This window comes from Phacochoerus africanus, chromosome 15 (assembly GCF_016906955.1).
Source record: "Phacochoerus africanus isolate WHEZ1 chromosome 15, ROS_Pafr_v1, whole genome shotgun sequence".
Taxonomy (NCBI): Eukaryota; Metazoa; Chordata; class Mammalia; order Artiodactyla; family Suidae; genus Phacochoerus; species Phacochoerus africanus.
The window spans coordinates 55,394,339-55,415,983 of NC_062558.1; the positions used below are offsets into that span (position 1 = coordinate 55,394,339).

General features: G+C 47.9%; 1 protein-coding gene across 1 annotated transcript in view; it reads right to left on the reverse strand.

Moving 5' to 3' along the window:
* The window catches only part of ACTN2 (actinin alpha 2), a 71,039-nt gene that overhangs the window by 10,193 nt on the left and 39,201 nt on the right, over positions 1-21,645 (reverse strand). Inside the window, exons 8-15 of the mRNA XM_047760020.1 lie at positions 18,250-18,335; positions 16,652-16,744; positions 14,818-15,048; positions 11,771-11,918; positions 10,091-10,241; positions 6,278-6,386; positions 4,329-4,469; positions 2,315-2,497 (exon numbers count right to left, since the gene is read on the reverse strand). Of these exons, the coding sequence (XP_047615976.1) occupies positions 2,315-2,497; positions 4,329-4,469; positions 6,278-6,386; positions 10,091-10,241; positions 11,771-11,918; positions 14,818-15,048; positions 16,652-16,744; positions 18,250-18,335 (1,142 nt within the window). The remainder of the gene's footprint in view (positions 1-2,314; positions 2,498-4,328; positions 4,470-6,277; positions 6,387-10,090; positions 10,242-11,770; positions 11,919-14,817; positions 15,049-16,651; positions 16,745-18,249; positions 18,336-21,645) is intronic.

Sequence of the window (21,645 nt, forward strand, 5' to 3'; positions counted from 1 at the left end):
TATGGTATAATTTATTTCCTTTATAACCCTAAATATTCTGACAAATTTACACACATGATTATCAGAAAGGATCCATGGGCTTCCCCAGACTGCCCAGGGGATCCGAGACACAAAAAAGTTAGGAACCTCTGCCAGGTTTGTGAACTCGATTCTACAGAATGCTGGAATACAGGAAACTATCTACCTGGCCTACATCTTTCCAGTTCCACTGGTACCTGGATTTTTACATGTTCATCAGTTCTCTTTGAATCTGCAGACAAAAGAGCTGCTTCAGAAACCTTTTTTGTGTCTTCTGCAAAACTGCTGCTAAAGACTTTGTTATTCAATGTCCCTTTATCACTTGGTGACTGGAAGAAAGTTTGTCTCCTTTAAATAAGATTTCCTTTTTTTTTTCCTAAGGAAACTACTTAGCTCAACATGTTTCTCTTTTCATTCTGGCTGGCAGAAGACTAGAGCTCATTTTAAGGCCAAAAACAATAACTAACGACCATCTCTCAGAGGAACACTCTCTTTCCCATGCCTGTTTTCTTGGGGGCGGGGGTGTGCTCTTTTGCATTGTTTATAACTATTGTCACATGGGTGTTTTTATAGCATGTGGTGGACTTACTGCTTAAAGAGGACGCAGTAGCATGCTAAGATGACCATGCTACAGTTTCAACCATGAAAATAAAAATTTTTTTTTTCTTCAGAATGAGGCAAAAAAGGCTCGAATGATCCCACTGGACTATAATTAAATCTGTACAGTTTCCCAGATCCTAAGAGGCAGCAAGTCAGCAGGAAGTCCTTTGGTTCCCCCAGATACGTAGTTTTCTAAGCACTTTTCCCCACATTTAAATTCACATGCACTTGAGACACATCTACTCCATGGTCTAAAAATTCTTTAATGAAGTACTAGTGGCAAACTGGTTCCACCAAATTTTCAGTTGGGGGTTTAAAAAAGGCTTCCCTGGGGAGTTCCCGGCTTGGTCAGTGGTTAACAAACCCGACTAGTATACATGAGCCTTGCTCATGGATCTCTGGCCTTGCTCAGTGGGTTAAGGATCCAGTGTTGCCATGAGCTTGAGGCCCAGGCTGGTAGCTACAACTCCAATTGGACCCCTAGCCTGGGAACCTCCATATGCCTCAGGTGTGGCCCTAAAAAGACAAAAAGACCAAAAAAAAAGTTTTCCTTATGGTGTGAGTATCATAACCTGTGAGTTTACCAACACTGATAAGATTTTCCTTAAGGAAAATCATTTCTACTTTCTTTCCTTACAAATCACAGAAGCTGCCCAATGGTATTTACTTATTTATTATTATTATTTTGTCTTTTCTAGGGCTGCACCCGTGGCATATGGAGGTTCCCAGGCTAGGGGTCTAATCGGAGCTGTAGCCAGCCTACGCCACAGCCATAGCAATGCAGGATCCGAGTCGCATCTGCAACCCACACCACAGCTCACGGCAACGCCAGATCCTTAACCCACTGAGCAAGGCCAGGGATCGAACCTGAAACCTCATGGTTCTTAATCAGATTCGTTAACCACTGCGCCACGACGGGAACTCCCCGAATGGTATATAACTGTGTCATGTATTTCAGCTGTTAAAAACAACAGAAGATGCCCAAAACAGAGTCATTTATGCCAAGCCCCACTCCACCAGACTGAGACTTAAATTATAGTTTCTCCTTTCCCAGAAATGGCATCTTCAACCAGTCAGTCAGGAGGCACCTGATGAGCATTAGTGAGGTCCTTTGCCCCATAGACCCCTGCTTTCCCCGAAACGAAAGGAACTCTGCAAGAGCCAACCTGCTTGGTTTGGCCAGAGAACTTCCTTGCGTCCCTTCTGCCTATAAAAGTCTTTCATTTTGTCCAGCTCTTAAGAGCTCCTGTCTGTCTGCTAGATTGGCTGCTGCCTGATCTGAATTGAGTTTTGCTCATGTAAACACATAATAAACATTTTAATATGCCTCAGTGTTTTTTGTTTTTGTTGTCTTTCTAGGACGGTAAATTATGGAAGTTCCCAAGCTAGAGGTCAAATTGGAACTGCTGCTGCCAGCCTACACCACAGCTCATGGCAATGCCAGATCCTTAACCCACTGAGTGAGGCCAGGGATCCAACCAGTGTCAGCTTTGTTAACACTGAGCCACACCGGTAAACTCCCTCAGTGTTATTTTTAGCCCATCTGAGAAACTTGGGGTGGATGAAAAACCCTGATCACAATGCGAGGTCAGGCAGTCACTCTAACTGCCCAGGCCCTTCCCTCCTCCCTCCCCCAGGCTTCAAGGATGCCCGCCCCGCCTCCCCCAACACACACATCTGACCCTCAGGCACCCACCTTGTCCCACTTGGCCCGGATATCATCCACAGTGACAGTGCTGTAGGGGTTGCTCGAGCTGATTCTGATGTTGTAGCTCTGAATCACCTTCTCCACTTCATTCTGGATGGCCAGGATGGACTGCCGCTCGCCATCTGCCTCGGGCAGCGTGGCCTTGAACTGCTCATGGGCCGTGATCAGGCTCTAACCCGAAGACAGAGCAGAGAAAACCCGACTTAACTTCAGGGTGCAATTGGGTTTGCACAGTTAGGCTTGCTGTTCCCTCCGGCACACACAAAAAGGGCTTTGTAACCACAGGAATCTCTGCTGGAAGACAACTTCTGGATGTCTGAAAAAAGCAGTCTGGCACACAAAAGTCAAGTTCCTTGGTAAACAGGAAAAAGATACATTGGTGGCTATTAATCCAATGTCTTCCAAAAAATGAATTATTTTCTTTTTCAAAAAAATCATGTTTGCTTTCATTACAGTGGATCCTCAGCTACTGTTTAGGTCTGACTCACCACTGATGCACATAACTTAACTCAGGTGCCTTTTCTTTTTCAGGCCACATCCACGGCATATGGAAGTTCCTGGGCTAGGGGGTGAATCAGAGCTGCAGTTGCAGGCCTAAGCCACAGCTACAGCAATGCCAGATCTGAGCCACATCTGTAACCTACGCCACAGCTTGTGGGAATGCTGGATCCTTAACCCAACGAGTGAGGCCAGGGATAGAACCTGAATCCTCAAGGACACTATGTCGGGTTCTTAACCCACTGAGCCTCAACTGGATCTCCATCAGCTGCCCTTTCTAATGACTGGTTTTACCTCTGTAGTAGAGTAAAAGAACCTAACATTTGCTGCCTTTATACCTTAAAGACTCCCTAAGAAGCATATCTCTATTCCTCTAAAAGAAAAGCCCACAGAAGCCAGCTGCTTCCCCTCAGGCTTTATAAAACCTCCACTTGACAACCCTATCCTTTGGCCCTAATATGTGCGACAGCAGCCCCTTCAGTTCAGCTGAACCTACATGGACCACCTTCTAGGAAAAATCTAGCACTCGGCTTTAGTTGCTGCACCAGACTGGCCGCCAGCACTCCTTTCACTGAACAAAGAAACAACTTCCTGCATTCAGTAAGGCTTCTAAGGCACACTTAGTCACCTCACTTATTCTAAAAATATATGATTTTAGGTTGCCAGCCTCTGCTTAAGAATGCATGGCAAGGAACACCATCACAGCCTCTTTCAGAAGACAAAGGCAACATTCGACAAAGTCATTTCTTTCCCCTTTCACCCAGGTATAAACCCTTCTAGAAGGTTCCTTTCCAGGCACATGGGGGTTCCAATCCCAACCTTTACTATCTCCTTTATACTTGGACGGTTTTTGATGACCTATCTCGCAGGGGAAAAACAAAAAACAAAAAACAAAAAACAAAATCTAAAAGCTTTACTCCTTATATTCCATAATACATCAAATTCACTGTACAGTGGTCTCTAAATAAGTCAAGTTCTGGATGGTCCCGAGGAACTCTTCTCCCAAACATGATCACTCAGAAGTCTTATCAACAACTCAGAAGCTCCAGAAGAAATTAAAAGCAGAACATGTTGGGCTGTGGGAGGCAAAAGGTGCCAATTTGTGATTTGTTACGCTTTATGGTCTGGGAAAATTCTATAGATCTTAATGAACAGTCATATGCAAAGGATATCTGCAAAGTAGTTACCTCAGCGGGCCAATACACTCATGACTTTCTGTGGATAACTTCAAGAGCATATATGTCTATTTTGCTCGTAAGATTCCATGATCTATTTTCAAGAACAGACTCTTTTAGATGCAGTCCCCATTATCTGAGTGAGGTTAATTTAGCTGCAGCAAAGAATAGTATACACATTTTTTTAAGCTAAAGGTCAAAGGCTAATTTGGGCTCTTCGTTAAAAAAATGAAACAAAACACCAGCAACAACAATAAAAAGAGAAGTAAGCTTTTAAAATGACAATTTGATTCTAGCGCAGCAGGGGCACAGAGCTGGGGCCCAGGTACCTGGATCTCCTCAATGCTGTGGACGATGAACATGTCTTGCAGGTCCTCCATGGCCCCCTCCATCCAGTTGTTGAAAGGAGCAGCTCTCTTGGCAAACTCCAGGTGAAGCTGGTCGATGGTTTCTAGCAATTTCTCAGTTCTCTGAAGAGGCGTTCAAGAGACATGAGCATTATCATCGACTAAATAATAAAAAATTCCCTGAAGATGCAAATACGCATTCCAGGGCAACAAACTATTATTATCCGGACGCTTTGTTCATCACGACCCTCTCGTCATTAGCGTGTGCGTCCAGAAGATTAACTGATGTTCAAATGATTCAGCTAAGCCCTGAGGGCTCTGAAATGCCTTCTGAATTAGACGTGGTGGATTTCATAACATCCAGAGTAACACTGTCCTTAAAGTACTTAAAATACTCTATGCTCCATGCTACTTTCTGAAAATTGAGCATTCACGTAGGGTGTCTAGTAACGCTTTCAGCTAGAGCCATGCTTTCCCAGTTAGAGGACCTGATTCCCTAACCATGCTGACTCTGCAGAAAATGCAGGCTATCCTCCTCCTTTTTACAAACTTAACCAAAAGTCACCCACCTAGAGAAGACAGAAGGAACTACAGCTTCCTGTTTTCAAATCCTCATTTAGGATTTTATTCAGAGACTCTCTTTGCCTTTCTGGGCATGTGAGAGCACGTGGCTGCAAGAGCAAAGAAGGCAGGGAGCAGGCAGCATCAGGTATCTACAAGTCCTCCATAATTAGATTCAATTTTTTTTCTCTCCTGTACCCTCAATGTTTTTCTTTTGTCTCTTTCTTTTTCTTTCTTTCTTTCTTTCTCTTCCTTTCTTCCTTTCTCTAATTCCCTGGCTGCACCTGGCAAATGGAAGTTCCCAGGCCAGGGACCGAATCCTGGCCACAGCTGTGACCTCTACCACAGGAGCAGCAATGCTCCAGCCTATAACTCACTGTGCTGGGCTGGGGATCAAACCCACGCCTCTGCAGAGACCCAAGCTATTGGAATTGAATTCTTTTTTTCTTTTCTTTTTTTCTTTTTAGGGCTGCACCCACAACATATGAAGTTCCCAGACTAGGGGTTGAACTAGAGCTGGAGCTGCTGACCTACACCACAGCCATAGCAACTCTGGCTCCTTAACCCACTGAGCGAGGCCAGGGATCAAACCTGCAACCTCATGGTAACTAGTTGGGTTCATTACTGCTGAGCCACAACGGGAACTCGATGCAGTTGGATTCTTAATTCACTGCGCCACAGTGGGAAATCCTCAATGTTTTTGTTTGGGTGAGTATGTCAACAGCTGGTTGGCCTCTAGGAAGCCTGATATCACATATATTAACATTTTTCATTGTCATGAGAAGACTCAGAAGACTGGTAACTGCTTCTTTGCTTTGCGCCGTCTGAGTCTTCTGCAGTGAGAGAGAATCAGGTTCAGCTAAAAACCCAACACTTACTGCTGTTTATCCAAGTCATATACTTGAATAAGACCAAATGCCTCCTGCTTCTGCCTCAGATTCATTTTTCCTTACTTCAACCTGTGCTACCCTTTTCCCTACATACATCTCAACTTCAGTTCCTCCTAGTTTCCTGACTCAGATACGTCTCATAGAAGGACTTTGAGAAAAGCCCTGTGATTACCACCGAATACCAAATAGGTTTACATTGTAATCTTATCACTCCTGGATGTTGGCTTTTTAACTCAAAACTTTTTAATTTAGCCATCACTGCTGCATGGATAAATTACAGGACAAAACTACCAACTCTCTGGTTCCCTCTTTCTCTCACGTTTCCTATTCTCTGTAGACGTGCCTTTCACTAGACCACCTGTTTTGTTTTATACACCCCATGCCCCAGAAAAACAGAAAGTCAGTAACACTGACTTCACGGAAGAGCCTCAAAAAGATTTCACGCTAGCAGGGGCGGCAGGGTAGAGGTGGGGGACCCACCTCCAGGGCCTCTCTTCTCTTCTGAGTAAGCGTCCCCAGCCTGTCCCACTGGTCACAGATTTTCTGGCACCGGTCGTTGACATTCACGGCGTCGTGATAGTCCAGTTCACTATCAGAAGGGAAAACAAAGATTAACTTTCCCAGACGGCATGAAGAAACATGGACATGGGCTCAAATTAAACAGGTAATTTTTTGTTGGCCATGCCCATGGCATGTGGACACTGTGGGGCCAGGGAGCAAACCAACCCTCACCACAGCAGTGACAACACTAGGTCCTTAACCTGTTGAACCACCAGGAAACTCCAAATAGATAATGATTTAAAAAAAAAAAAAAAAGATCTGATGGAGAACTGGCAGAGGGCATTTCAGGGTTTTGTTCATCGTCACTATCACACACATGTTCACCATCCTCTGACAGATCAAGAGAAGAATTTGTAAAACTCTTGCTAGTCAACAGATTTCTTAACAGAGAGAAATTCTGTCTTCTCAACGCCTCGGGCTAACTTTATTCTCCCTTCGTTTTCTTGGCCAGGTCCCCGGAGTGCATTATTTTTAAGTGGTGATGGACCTGTAAGTGAAGCCAAGCATCTGACCTGGAGGACAGTCCTAGGGGCCGTGCTGAGACCGCAGTGACAGGAACATCCAATGAGTCATGGGGGTGGGGGGTGGAGGGATCAGCTTGCAGCCCATTGTGTCCTTGGCTCCCCTCAGAAGGCAATGGCTGCACGGAGCACGCTGTCCAGGAGGGACCCTGGGACTCCGTCCAGCACCTGAGGGACTCTGAAGCCGGGCAGGACAGAGAGAGCCCTTCGCCCTCTGGATAAAGAGGTCCTGACTCAGCTCATGCCTTTGGTGCGAGAGCAGAAACATGATTTCTCACTCACCGGTGACTCTTCCTCACCAGCCCTTGTCTGTAACATCCTAAGGAGAACTTTGTGAGCTGAAAGAATGTGAACTTGCCATTCAGGCCAATTCTGCCATTCAAACCTAGTATCTCTGGGGAGAGAAAGCTTGAATCCTGGACAAACTTTAATCACCCCTTTTAGATAAGATAAAGGCAAGACTCAGCGAGGTTTATAGACACTTTTAGGAGACATCTTCAAAAACAGGCCAAGGTGAGGCCCTGTTCGAGAAATTCCCTCCTGTCCTACCAACTCCACTTTCCTGAAGCTCAAGTTTATTTCTTTTGACCCTAAATTAAGGCAATGGGTGTTAATTACTTTTTTTTGTTTGTTTTGTTTTTTTTTGCGCTTAAATGACATTAATCTGTCCTTATTGACTATTACTGTTTCTGAATAAAAGAGATGCATTATGGCTGTGCTCCGAGTGTCCTTTCAGTGAGTAAGAAGCCCAATCACCTAATGAAAGCCTATCCAGTTCTTAAGAGCAGCTTCCTACACACACATTTACACACAGACAGGGACACACATGCACACACACACCCCCCTCGCTAAATGAAGGGGACTATGATTCCTTATTATAACCCAAACACCACAGCCAACCAAAACACACCTGCAACATGTGCACAGCCTTGAATACAAAGTGGAAACACTGGCGTTCTCATTGTGGTGAAGTGGAAATGAATCTGATTAGTATCCATGAAGATGTGCGTTTGATCCCTGACCTCCCTCAGTGGGTCAGGGATCCGGTGTTGCTGTCAACTGTGGTGTAGGTCATAGATGCAGCTCGGATCCAATTTGCTGTGGCTGTGGTATAGGCTGGCAGCTGTAGCTCTGATTCAACCCCTAGCCTGGGACCTTCCATATGCTGTGGGTATGGCCCTAAAAAGCAAAACAAACAAACAAGCAAAGCCGAAAAAAAGAAAAAAAAAAAACACCAAACAACAAAAACAAAGTGGAAAGGCTGTGGCTCTTCAAAATGCAAATATTAAAGAGCAGAAAGATTTCAGAAACCCACACCTAGGGATCCATCTACTGATCCCCGGTGGAGATAGCAAAGCACATCTCTCCGAGATCAACTTTAGGACACAATTTCTCCCTCTTTTCTCTTTAATTCACACCTCCCACTTCCACACACACCTGCTTTTCAAAGAGTCAGGGTTTGCCTAACTGTGCATCCTTTTTTTTTTTGGACTTTAAGAACTGTACCAACACTGATTCGTTACACGTTAGAAAAGGTAGAAAGCAAAGGGAGATGAATAACGGGAGGATGAGCACAGATTTACACTCTGCACGTGGTTCCTCTCCTGACTGTGTGAGGAAATAGCTCTGGGGATGCAGGAATAGTAATATATAATAGAAAATCATTATTTACATGTTATGGGCAACACTTAAAACCATTCCGAATCATTCATGGGAGCTATGATAGTAAAACTGCTTGAGTTTCTCTTGAACCCCTTATTTTATTTGTCAGGAATTGTTAACAGGCAGCCAAACATCCAACATTCAAGAATGTGGGAAATTAGATAACAGAAAAGCCACAGGGTCAGTGAACAAACTGGCTATGAAGGCCACAAATAGTAAAGAATCGATTTGGGCAAGGATGAATGAAAAGATACTCTCAAAAGATGCCCTCTATGCTAATTAATAAGTTTGCACCAGTCAAAAGTGTGTTTTAAAATGTAACATATGAAAATAAACTTACTATTGATTTTTCTTTTCTTTCTTTTTTTTTTTTTGGTCTTTTTGTCTTTTTAGGGCGAACCTGCGGCATATGGAGGTTCCCAGGCTCGGGGTTCAATCAGAGCTGTAGCCACTGACCTACATCACAGCCAAGCAATGTGGGATCTGTGTGGCATCTGAGACCTACACCACAGCTCATGGCAACACCAGATCCTTAACCCACAGTGAGGCCAGGGATTGAACCTGTGACCCCATGGATGCTAGTCAGGTTTGTTAACTGCTGAGCCACGATGAGAACTCCATTATTGATTTCTTAAAGTTATTATGATATGACGGGCTCTAAAAATTGTGCAGGTATATCTGGTTATAATGGAGAATAAATGAGTAGAGAATGAAATTCTATATTTATCAAAAGAAAGCAAGGGGAGTTCCTGAGGTGGCACAATGGTATGGGGGGTGTCTCTGCAGCACCAGGACACAGGATCCATCCCCAGCTCTACACAGTAGGTTAAAGGATCCAGCATTGCTGCAGCTGGAGTAGGTTGCAACTGTGGCTGAGATCTGATCCCTGGCATGGGAACTCTATATGCCAATGGGTGGCCAAAAAAGAAAAAAAAAAGGAAAGCAAAGGACTTTAAAAAACAACTTAGAAACACTGCATGGAGGCCCCTCTCCCAAAGGGTGGCCCACAGCCAGAGGCAGTAGCCTGGACCTGTAGGGCCTACAACTCCCACTGGGGCTTAAACCAGCCTGGACTCGACCTCGTACTAGCTCCTCCCCTAAAATAAAAGGCATGAAAATGAAACAGCAGTCATTTGATGACCAAGAAAAGTCAGGCCTGAAAGTCTCCTCCTTCAGAGGAATCTTGTTTTTGGTTTCTGGGTGGGCAACATGGTCCGTACACCCAGGCCTGTGGGAGGCTGCCTTTCTTTCTGACCCCTGATCCTGTCCTGCAGACTTAATTCTCATTCCTGTGGAAGCCGAGCTGCCTGTGCTGGGGTTGGGGGTGTTGCCGCATGGGAGGTCACAGGGATTCAACCACAAAGGACCAAAGCAAAGACAACATAGCTCTTAAAAAAAACAAACAAACCACCAACCAACCAACAAACAAAATAATAGTTCCATCATAGCATCCTATAGCTTGGTTCTAAATTTAGGACGAGAAAGGAAGGGCAGTCCCCCACCCCCCACCCCCCGACCTCCCTGGAAATGCATCCAGGGACTCACGTACTTGAGCTCCTGTGCAATGGCCGCGATCTGCTCCACGCGGTCCTGGTGGGCTGCCAGGTCGCTTTCAAAGGCCTCGTGCTTCCGCAGCAGGGCCCGGACTTCTGTCAGAGACGCCGACTCGTAATCCTTCTGCAGCAAGATCTGCTCTTTGCCTGCAAAGGTTGTGGTGGGGCCGTGTGAGTGTGTCACACTCCAGCCTCTTTGCAAAGTCCTGGGTGGTCTCAAGATTCCGCAGAACCGAGAGGCGAAAGCCAGGCAGCCCTGAGAGGCAGAGGCAGTACTCGGACTGCAGGTCAGGCTGCAGCTCTGCTAAGGAGGCCAGAATCCCTCAGAGTTCTGAAAGCCCATGTCCACAAATTCAGGGTGGAAAGCACACAGAGCGCATTCTAAACAGCAGGTCTCTATTAGTCAGAATCCTAAAAACAAGTATCCAACTTTCCTGTGTGATGTGAAGCTACTAATTACTAGCTCACAAGAACTACCTGGGATTAGCGGATAAAACACTCGTACTCCATCTGTATGTGGGTTCAACCTTTACTCCAACCCTTTTTGTTTGAAAGCTTTACAATTTTTTATTTGTTTTGTTTCGTTTTGGTTTTGGCCTCGCCCAGGGCACATGGAAGATTCCCGGCCAGATAGCGAACCCTTGCCACAGCAGTGACAGCACTGGATCCTTTAACCACAAGGCCACCGGGGAACCCCCAAAGCTTTATTTTTTTTAATGTGGTTAAACAAGGCCTGTGATTTTTTTTTTTCCCCTAATGACATCAGAAAAATTTCTCTCTGAAACTCCACCTATTACCCCAGGGGATAAGGGGGAACCTCCTTGCTCTTGCCCAAAATAGATTATCATGTGAGGAGGGGAAAGTTTTGTTCTTCTACCTCAGCCAACGGGAGACAGCCAAAAAGACATGGCCATGGCAACAGGTACGTCTGTAAGGCCTGAAAGAAGGAGATGAATCTGAGGGAAATAAAGGAGTTGAGACTAGAAAAATCACACCTCTAATTCTTCCTTTCCAAGCAGATTTTCTTTTCTTTTTTTGGGGGGGGTGGGATGGGGGCGGTGCTGCACCTGCAGCATATGGAAGTGCCAGGGCTAATGACTGAATCACAGCTGAGGCCTAGCACACAGCACAGCAGTTCGGGTCCAAGCTGCATCTGGGACCTACGCCACAAGGCTGCAGCAACACTGGATCCTTAACTCACTGAGCGAGGCCAGGGATCAAACCTGCATCCTCACAGACACTATGTTGAGCTCTTAACCCACTGAGCCACAACAGGCACCCCAAGAAGATTTTCTAAGTGGGAAATTATGTTGCTCTGTAGCATTTAATAAAGAGTCTATTGGCAGCTGTGGGTGTCTGGATCAGGGCTGTCTGACCCACAGTTGGAAAGTAAACAGATGCTTACTGTGGAATCAGAAGAAAGTGGGGGAGTCAGGAGGAGGCCAGGCCTTAGACAGCAAGGGAGGGAAGAAGACACTCCCAGGGCTGCTTTGTAAAACACTGTCCTCACACCCACCCCTGAAGACTCGAGGTACCGGGACAGCAGAGCCCAGAGAGCCAGGGACAGCTGCCTGCAGGGTCACGGGCACCGGGGACAGTGTCACTACACTGGTGGCCTGTTTGTGGTGCAGCTCTGGTTTCCCAGGAGCCCCACCATGCCCTGCACATGGACTCACCGTATGCCCAGGTCTCGTGTGTAGACGCCTTCTGCCTAAACTTTTCCGCCAGGTGCTCCACGCGCTCCAGCCTCCGAATCTCATTGAGTAGCCACTCCTCGTAGCCCTTCTCCGCCTGCTCCAGCCGCTGCCAGGCGCCTGCAATGTCCTGGGAGGTTGGGGACAAGCACAGGCACATCCCTTACGCCTTGGCCTCCTGGGCTTCCCCACAAATCGCCTCCAGGAGGACTGATGGCATTTTCCTTTGTGTTTTCTTGTCCTTCCCTCGCCCCCTGCTCCCTCCACCCTCCAAATAACCATTCGAATGTTTTGGCTTCTGAAAGTCTTCATTCTTACTGGGCCCTTGGAAAACTAACATCACCATTCTCATCAGTCAACAGATAACCCGATGCTTCCCCACATGGGGGCAAAGGCTAACGGGGCTTTGATTTTCTGGCCATGACAAGATGAAGCCTCAAAGTAACTCAGTTCAGAACGACTCTTATTGAGCAACTGGGCTCAACCAGCAAGCTGGCTGCTGGCAGTTGTTTTCCAGGCATCACGCATGTGCCAGGCACCTTTGGCATGAGGTGAACAACACGTGGAAAGTTCCCCGCGCCCCTGTGAAGCTTTCATGATTGTTGGGGGAGAAAGACCATAAATAAAGAATTAAATGAGTGCAATTACTATTTCTACAGTTACACACTGTAAAGGAAAAAACGACTCACAACTGGGTGACCCGGACAGCCCAGTGGGGGTGGTCCTATTAAGCAGGTTACTGACAGCGACGCCTTGGAGGAGGTAGCATTTGAGCCCAGACCTCGGGGATGCAGAGAGCCAGGTGCATGATGAACAACACTGAACAACCTAGATGCTAAAGGCCTGAGGAGGGAGTGGGCCACAGCAGATGGTGTGGCCCACAAAGGGGTGAGGGGCAGGGCAGCCAGGATGCAGTCCACAAGGTGAGATAGGGTGAGACCATGTCAGATCCTGGATTGTGAGTCTGGATCTTATTCTAAATACTTTCAGAAGTCACTGGAGGGTTCTGAGAAGGAAAGAAGCATGGTCTGATTTAAAGGACTTTTTTTTTCTTTTCTTTTAAAGCCACACCTGTGCATATGGAAGTTCCTGGTGTAGGAATCAAATTGTAGCTGCAGCTGCTGGCCTATGCCACAGCCATGGCAACGCAGGATCCGAGCCACATCTGCCATCTATGCCCTGGCTTGCGGCAACACGGGATCCTTAACCTACTGAGTGAAGCCAGGGATGGAACCTGCATTCCCATCCATAGACACTCTGGACACTGAAACACAATGGGAACTTCTGATTTATATTTTAAAAAATATGACTGCAGCAGCTCAGGTCACTCTGGAGGCACGGGTTCAATCCCTGGCCCGGGAACTTCCACATGCTGTGGGTGTGGCCAAAAAAAAGATGATAGCAGCTGCGCTGTAGAGAATGCATTTTGGGGGGAAAGAACAAGAAGAGCAAACAAGAGGGTTACCGCAGGGCCTAAGGGGAGAGGGGGTGGCTTAGCACAGGCGACAGCAGGGGAGATGGAGAGAAGGGCTCAGATTTAAGATACAGTCTGGACACAGGGCCAATGGCACTGGATGCAAGAAAGTGACAGCAAGGGGGAATAAGCAGTGACACCTGGGCTTGGGGCTTTAGTAAGGGAGGGGGTGGTGATGCTATTTACCAAGAATGAAAGACCTGCAGGAGGATGAGATGTGTGAGGTGTGAACTGCTTTTGGGACACCCAGGGAATGTCTGAACCTGGAACTCAAGAGGAGGAGCTGAAGATATAAAACCTGGGAGGTGCTGATACTATGGTGGGCAATCAGAGCCACGGGCCTAAATGAGATTGAGATTGCCTGCAGATGTCAAGACAGGAAAGGGTCTGTGTTCTCGACCCAGGAACCATGCGTCCTCAGCTTGGGGAAGAGGCAAAGCTTTGAGCAGCGACTGGAAGGGTTTGTTGGTCAGGCAGGAGGAGCTCTGCTCAATTCAAAGTGGAAGGAGTTTCCAGGCAGGGGCAATGGCTGCAGTTCAGAGAATACAGGCTGTCAGCTGCTGACTCTGACAACAGTCTTGGCAGAGGCAGGGATGGAAGCCAGATTACTGCCAGTTGGAGAGGAAAAGAAGTAAAAGAAGCAAAAACCGGTACCATAAAGGACTCTTTCTAGATATTTGGCAGCAGAGAGAAGCTGAGAAATAGGACGGTCACTCAAGGTGATGTGATGTCTCAAGGTTTCATTCTTTTCTTCTTTTTAGGGCCACACCTGTGGCACATGGAAGATCCCAGGCTAGGGGGCAAATGGGAGCTGTAGCTGCTGGCCTCTGCCACAGCCACGGCAGTGCAGGATCTGAGCTGCAGCTGCAACTTACACTGCATCTCACGGCAACGCCAGATCCTTAACCCAGAGAGCAAGGCCAGGGATCAAACCTGCATCCTCATGGATACTAGTTGGGTTTGTTACCACTGAGCCCCAATAGAAACTTAGGGTTTTCATTTTTGTTGGCAGGTTCTAGGGAACTTCCCATGTGGCTGCAAAAGATTCAGTATCAGGAGAAACCTATGGTGCAGAGAGAGGTAAATGTAGGCCTGAGCCCTTGGAGAAGGTGAAATGGGGAAAGGAGGTCTCTCTATTTCTCTCTCCCTCTCCACACACCCGCCCCCTGCCCAAGAGCCTGCCCATGCTTGTGCTCTCTCCACACCTATCTTCTCTCTCTTCTCTCTTTAAATAAACACTAATTTGCCTCACTTAAAAGAAAAAAAAATGGGGAGGGGGAAACAAGAGGACCCAGAGGGTGATCTAGATGGTGGTCTGCCTGGAGGAGGAGGCCGGGTGGTGAGGCAGGAGGAGAGGAAGGGGCCATTCATGGCATTGCTCAGAGGCCACGACAACAGCACTGAGGAATCAGTACTGTGTGATAACAGGAGGAAAATATGCAGAACCAAGCAGTCCCAGGGCCACAACGGTAGTCCATGCCCCCTCTCCAGTGGCCCATCAGATGGGGGGGCTTGATGGAAGAAAGATCCAGGGACCAGGAGGCGAACCACTTACCGACACCATCTTGCCCTCGGAGGGCATGAAGGCCGGCCGGTTGCTGATCCGCAGCTTGGTCTGCAAGGTGTTGAAGTTGATCTCCAGCTGGCACTTCTCCTGCACCTTGGGGGGCTTGTGCTTCCGGCGGTAATCTCGGAAGTCCTCCAGCTTCTTCTGCATGGCCTGCATGGTCTTCTCGGGGGTCCGGTTCTCCAGCCAGGGGATGGTGCGGCGAATCCATTCCAAAAGCTGCTCCCAAAACACACACAAACACACACGCACAAAACAAAGCAAAATCTGCTGAAAACAGCAAAATGCCCCCAGTTAAAAGAAAGAAAAAAAATAAAAAGGACAGAGATCCCTAACAACTGGGAAACACCTGACTGAAGGTTCCCAAGATTACAGAAGCATGACTACACCTGATGGAAAGGAGTGGGCAGATGCCTCCATGCACTGCAGCACTAGCAGGAATGTCTGTGTCCCCCCAGAGCCACCCACACTTGCCCCAAGACACCACACACAGGTCAAAAACTTAGAGTCAGCACGAGTCATGTTTTACAAACAATGGGAGTTTACAGGGAACTGGGGGACCGGACATTAGCAGACAGATGCTGGATGGAGCTTTCAAATGGAAAAAAGAAAAGAAAAGAAAAAAAAAAAAAGCTCCTAAGGTAGGAACACGGTGGAATAAAATCAGGAAAGAAGGGGGTTTAACTTAAAATGTAATTCTAGTTTAAATAAGCTCAAGTCTAATGACTCTACTTACTAGACAAATGTCTTGTAAATCTGGGACGGCCTCAAGGCCGAAGTGTGTTTAATTTAGTAGCTAGTGTGCAACGAAATCCTCAAGATGAAAGTGAAAGTGGCCGTCAATCCTCAGAAGGAAGTGCACCCCCTTCTTCTAAATTACTACAAAGGCCCCACAGTGTCACAGGGTTTGAGGAGGATACACAAAGGACCAAGACAAGGAAGACTTATAAGGACTGAAGCATCTGCCCTTCCGTCCTGGTTATACTTCAGCCCTGAAGTGGATCCCTGGCATGAAACAACGCTGCCAAATGGCATTTTCCCATGGTAGCAGAAAATACAAACAGTAGCCTCAGCCTGGACTATCACACTCCACTCCAGGGGAACATGGATTCCAAGGGCCCTGTTACTTTTTTCGGTACAGACCAAATATCAGCTACATTAAGTCAGAGCAAACATGATTTGGTCTCTGATACCATCACTGTGATGGAGGTCAATGCAGACAGGATGAGGCTGTGGACCGCACGCAGGTCCAGCTTAACATTTATGCTATGATAAGAACAGAAAGAAGGGAAATGTGGAAAGTGCTATTCTAACCGAGAATCTGGCTGCAGAGCTGGAGAAAGGCGTCCTGGAAACTCATGCTCAAATATCTTGGCCAGAGGGCTGGCTCCCTCCAAGCTAGATATTTAAATACATTCCTGAGATGCTGGATGACCGTGTGGAGCTGGGATCCTGAATATATAGCACAGCTTCTGTGATGTCGACAGCCCATGAAGCAGGAAAAAAAAAAAAAAAACAAAGAACGCGGTGTCATCTAGGGGGGCCCCCGACCCCGGAGGTGCAAGGCTGAGGGTGGCTTCACATTCTACTTCTGGAAAGGTGCCATGGACCTCTGTGCCTGGCCATGGTTGGAAAGACAGCCAGCAAAACCTTTGCGCCATTAATTAGGTTGCTGCAAGACTAGCAACCTCAGTGTGTTTTCCTACTTTTGTTCTGAGATGAAAAACGCCAAGCGGAAAGAAACACCGACAATCCGTGTTCACCCCTGTGCCTCACCCTCAGGGTGGGAATGGGCAGGACTGCAGGGACCCGTTTCCTTTACCTCACTTGCTAGCCTCTCATATTCTTCCATCAGCCTCTCATTCTCTTGATTCACAGCAAGAACCTTACATATTCTGTTAGCCGCTGTCTCGGCCTGTAAAACACAATAGGTCAATGGGACGGCTCTGTGACAGGGACGTGCAGACACACGGGGCAGGAGGCCCAGGGTGGCGAGGGAGGTGGCGGGCTGTAATGGGGTGCAGGCTCTGGGTGGGGCGGGATGAGACGGAGGGCATGGCTGTTCACACAGAAGTCATTTCATGCCTTTGGCAAAGTTTTCACACAGACTCACACGGCAGGCTGAATCTACTGTGGGGAATAACGGGGAGATACCGTTAGTCGAAAACACGAGCTTTGTGAGACATCAAGCAAGTTAGGAACAGAAATCAATGGGTAGAGAAAACAAGTCTGTGGTCCCTGGACCTCCACCTGCGCCCTCTCCCGGCCTCACGACTATGGGCGGGAACTCTCTGAATCCCAGCAGCCTTTGGAAATCGAAGCAAAAAGGACCGGATCCTAAACATTTTATCTGTCACGGCCCTGACTTTACTGAAGGCCTCTCCTCCTAAAATGAACACGCAGAACACGCCACATGGGATCCTGCCCAGAGTGGCACCTCCTCTGAGACTGTTTAACCCACACAGGTAGCTGTGGGCTATCAATAATGCCCTATCTTTGCTTGGTTGGGGGGAGGCTTGGGGCAGGAGGGACCAAGTGCCTTAAACCATGACCACGGGACAAGTCATAAAGAGCAACCTGGGAGTTCGGACTCGGTGCTGTTACCGCTGTGGCCCAGGTTCAATCCCTAGTCTGAGAACTGAGATAAAGTGCAACTTGCCCGTCTGGCATCCAGGCCTGCAGCCTGGCCCCAAGCCTTGCCTCCAAGATCCTAATAGGGGCTGATTTCCAGGCAGCACCATTTTCTGGGAATGGTCTTAAGAAGATCACAGAAATACTGCATACTTTGGTCTATCCCAGTCTATCAGACTCTTGGAGCACAGACTCAGAAAGGGGTGGAAGCCAGGAACAGGTGAACATGGAGAAGGCAGAGGGACACCCACTCTCAGTGTCCCTCAGACTGTCTGTCTTAAGGAATGTGTTGGGTTTTTTGGTTGTTTTTTTGTTTGTTTGTTTTTTGAGGTTTTAACACCATTACCCTTTTACTACTTCAGCTAAAGTAAGATTAATCTTGCAAGAAACGGGAAAGGGGCCCTGGAAAGGTGTTCACATCTCCTTGTCACATTCCCCTCTTTACCGCTCAACGAGGGAAGCTCATGTTCATGGCCCTTGTGTTTGCCTATAAAGCACCGAGGTTTCCCACAACTGACTGAGGAAATAAGAGCAACATCTTAGAAGGAGAGAGAGGTAGGAACACTCCAGGAATTGTCCAAAGGTAAAGCTGCTGAAGGAAAAAAGCACTCACGGTTTGGAACTCGCCCTATTAGGTCATTATGGAACTCTGAGTGGCAAGCTAAGATGTAAGGTGTGCATGCACGCACGCTCGCGCGCACACACACACACACACACACACACACACACACACAGAGCCCATGCAGAAGAGCAGCCAGGCAACTGGACTAATGGACGAGGGTGGTGTACCTGCTCCGCTCCCGCGAAAGCATGGTAGAAGCAGGAAACGTACGTCATGATAGCTCTTTCATCAGGTTTGGGGGTGTTCACAATGTCTGAGGGAGGGAAAAATAACACAGAGAACAAACGCACGCACAGACAGAGAGCAGAAACCAGGGTGAACAAAGGGAAGAAAGAGCTGGTTTCCATTCATCGACTCGACATGTTCCCTGGGGGCCCATGATCCTGACCCTCAGGAAGGCTGCAGAGAACCCACGTGTTCACGACCAAGACTGGAAATCTCTCTACCAGCACGTTTTTCTCATGTAACCAAACCGAGGGCCTCCCTCCGCCACCCATGGATGGGTTTTTAAAGGGCAGGTGAGGCATTCCTATGGGAACCTGAGTGCTGCCCATCGGCGTTGGTGATCACGCCCTAAAAGGGCTCAGGAGGCCCCGCCTCCCATCTTCTTCACCTTCTTCAGGTCACCTGCCACTTTGGTCATGAGCCCCGCCTGTCCCTTTGCAGGACGAGGGCACGCACGCAGGGCTCTCCTGCCCCCTCGCTGCTGCCACTCCCCCCTCCCTTTCCCTCAAGATCTCTGGCTTTCTACTCTGTGCACCACCCGGGCTTGTGCAGGGCATGAAGTCTACTGGAGACAGCAGGTCTCTTAATCCTTCTATACATACTTACCTTGCCATTTCCAGAAATCACCCAGAGTAATAAAACATCCAAAGAAAAGAGTCTCCTTGCACTTACTGCTGTGACTCTTGCCACCAGTGACCTGAGCTGCCGAGATAACCCCAGGAAGAAAGAAAGCAGAGCCATGGGGACACCCCCTTTCCTCCGCACCTTGGCCACACCAGTTTGGGCTGCGTTCCCTTTTAACCTTAGTTCAGTCACTGGACAGAAGGCAGTTGAAAAGGCGCCTTGTAATTCCCTAAGGTGAAACCTAGTCATCGGGTTTTCCGGGGCTATTAATAGAAAGGATGTGGAACAGCATGGAATCTTCTGGAACACACACACAAACGGCATACTACTGCATGGACAGAAAGTAAGTTTCAAAGAAAACTAGAAAGACTGAAAAAGACAAACGACCGCCTCCTCGGAACCAGATGGGTCTCCTTACTCAGAGGAGAGGGGGGAAGAAAGAGAAAAACAATTGAAAAAAAAAAATCGAGACACAGAAGGTGGAGGGTGAGTGGTGAGTCATGTTTTACATCCTCACCTTCTGGGCACCAGCAAAAGCATGATAGTAACAGGAAACTAAGTCATTATGGCTCTCTCATCGGGTCTGGCAGTGTACACTAAACCTGTGTGGAAAAAAGGTTAACTGCTCAGACATCCGAAGAGCAGCAGGCTTCACTAAGGGCTGCCGCAGAGAGATCAAGATGTCGAACTTCCCCTCAGCCCCACACCCTTGTGTTGTTCCAACTTTGCCTCCAATCAAAGAAGTCACACCTGCAACGTCACTCCTCTGTGTGCACTTCTGAGAACCGCCCGGCCAGCCTGGAAGAGCCCCAAACCAGCAATCAGGTCACGTGCGTGGCAAAGCTGGACCCCCAGAACTCCCAGACTGCACATGACTACATGGTCCCAGACTCTCTCTCTGGACACAGGGAGGGCCCAGGGGTCAACAGAGGCTCCTTCTGCAAGTCCACTCAAAACACAGGCACCCGCAAACCCACACCGGTGCTCACCTCAAGAAAGTATTGTGGAGGAAAAGAGAGGAACAACTTTCATACCGATTTAAAAGCAGAGAAGGCAGTTCAGATGAGGAGGCATTTCGCCTGTTTTGACTACAAGTTCATGGAGGAGTAGCCCAACTGGCCACTGGAAAAATCCCTCCCGAGGATGCAGAGATCACCACAAATGATGGGAAGTAAGATCAACAGCAGACGGGGGAAAGCAAGGAGTTTGCCAAAGGGGCTAGTGAGCAGAGAGGAGGAGCCCAGTGGAAGACACTACAGCAAAAGGCCAGCAGAAGGAACATGCTAATGGGAAGCTGTGGGAAGATCTGGGTACAGGTGGCACATCTGGATCCAGGTGGCAGAGATGCGAAGGATAATTAACCCATGGGGGCAAACTTATTGGGCAGTTGGTTAAAGCTGGTGTGCCCTACACCCGAGTCAGTCCAGTTCATAATGCCTCACCAGACGCCTCTTACAGAAATTACTCTAAAGAAAATAATGTGGTATGTAGGCATTTTCCTGAACTAGTCAAAAGGAAAGAAAAACAACGGTGAAGGAGACCGGGATGTGTCACAGGAGAGCAGGAAATGAACAGCGTGCTAAGGCCGCCTGTCCACTCAGAGGAGAAGCAGAATGGACACACGCCCAGACCAGGGCTCGAATCTAAAGGAAGCCCAGAAAAGTCCAAGGTCATCAGCCTGTCGGAGCCACAGAGACGGTGGTCCACAGCTCACCCTCAACTGTGGGGAGTCAAGGAGGCGTTAACGAACGGGAAGATGAATTTACTAAAAGCTGCCTGTTCTCTCCCCCCTTCAGTATCCTGGCTGTTAATTCGAGTGGTCAACTCTGGGTAGTTATTTATCATTTGGAGAGGTCAAAGGACAGAGCACACATGCACATAAATGGACCTTAGTGACAACAGATGGACAAGAAGGAACAGGGACTTTTTCTACGTTGCGACTTCACGGTTTCCTTGCCTTTCTCCCTCCGAAGAGTTTTGGAAAAACTGGAAGGAGAGTCTCAAGAGCACATTCAAGTGTTCACACCCAGGAGGACAGCCAAAAATGGCTCAACTGGCTAATTCAAATTAGAATTTGCACTGAAAGATCACTGCGATGGGTTGCGTTGTGTCCCCAAAAGAGATAGGTGGAGTCCTACCTCCTGGTACTTGGGAAGGCGAGCTTATCTGCAAGAAGGTCAAGTTCAGATGAGGTGGGCCCTTAATCCACTATGACCCATGTCCTTTAAGAAGAGGGAAAAAGACACAGAGACCAACATAGAAGGAAGATGGCCAGGTAAAGATAGCTTCGGGGACTTGAGGGATGCCACCCCAGGCCAAAGAACACCTGTGGCTCCTAGAAGCTGGGAGCAGCAAGGAGAGGTCCTGCCCCACAGACTCGAGAGAGAGCACAGCTATGCCAGCCCCCAGAGTTCAGAGTCCTCATTTCTGCAGCCCTAAGAGGATACGTTTCTGTCGCTTCACGCCTCTTACTCTGTGGTCATTTGCTAAGGCAGCTGTGATGCAGGCGGCAAACATACGGAGGAACAAAAGCCTGACACCTGACCAGAATCGAGTTCTTCCTTTTTCCCCAGCCATGCACTATGGTACATGTTCCCGGAGGGCAGGGTCTGGCCCCACACACCTCATCATCTCCTACAGCACACAGCACAGGGTCTTATTCACAGCGCTGTCTGGTGAGGGAGAAGTGACTCACACACAAGTGAATTGGAGGA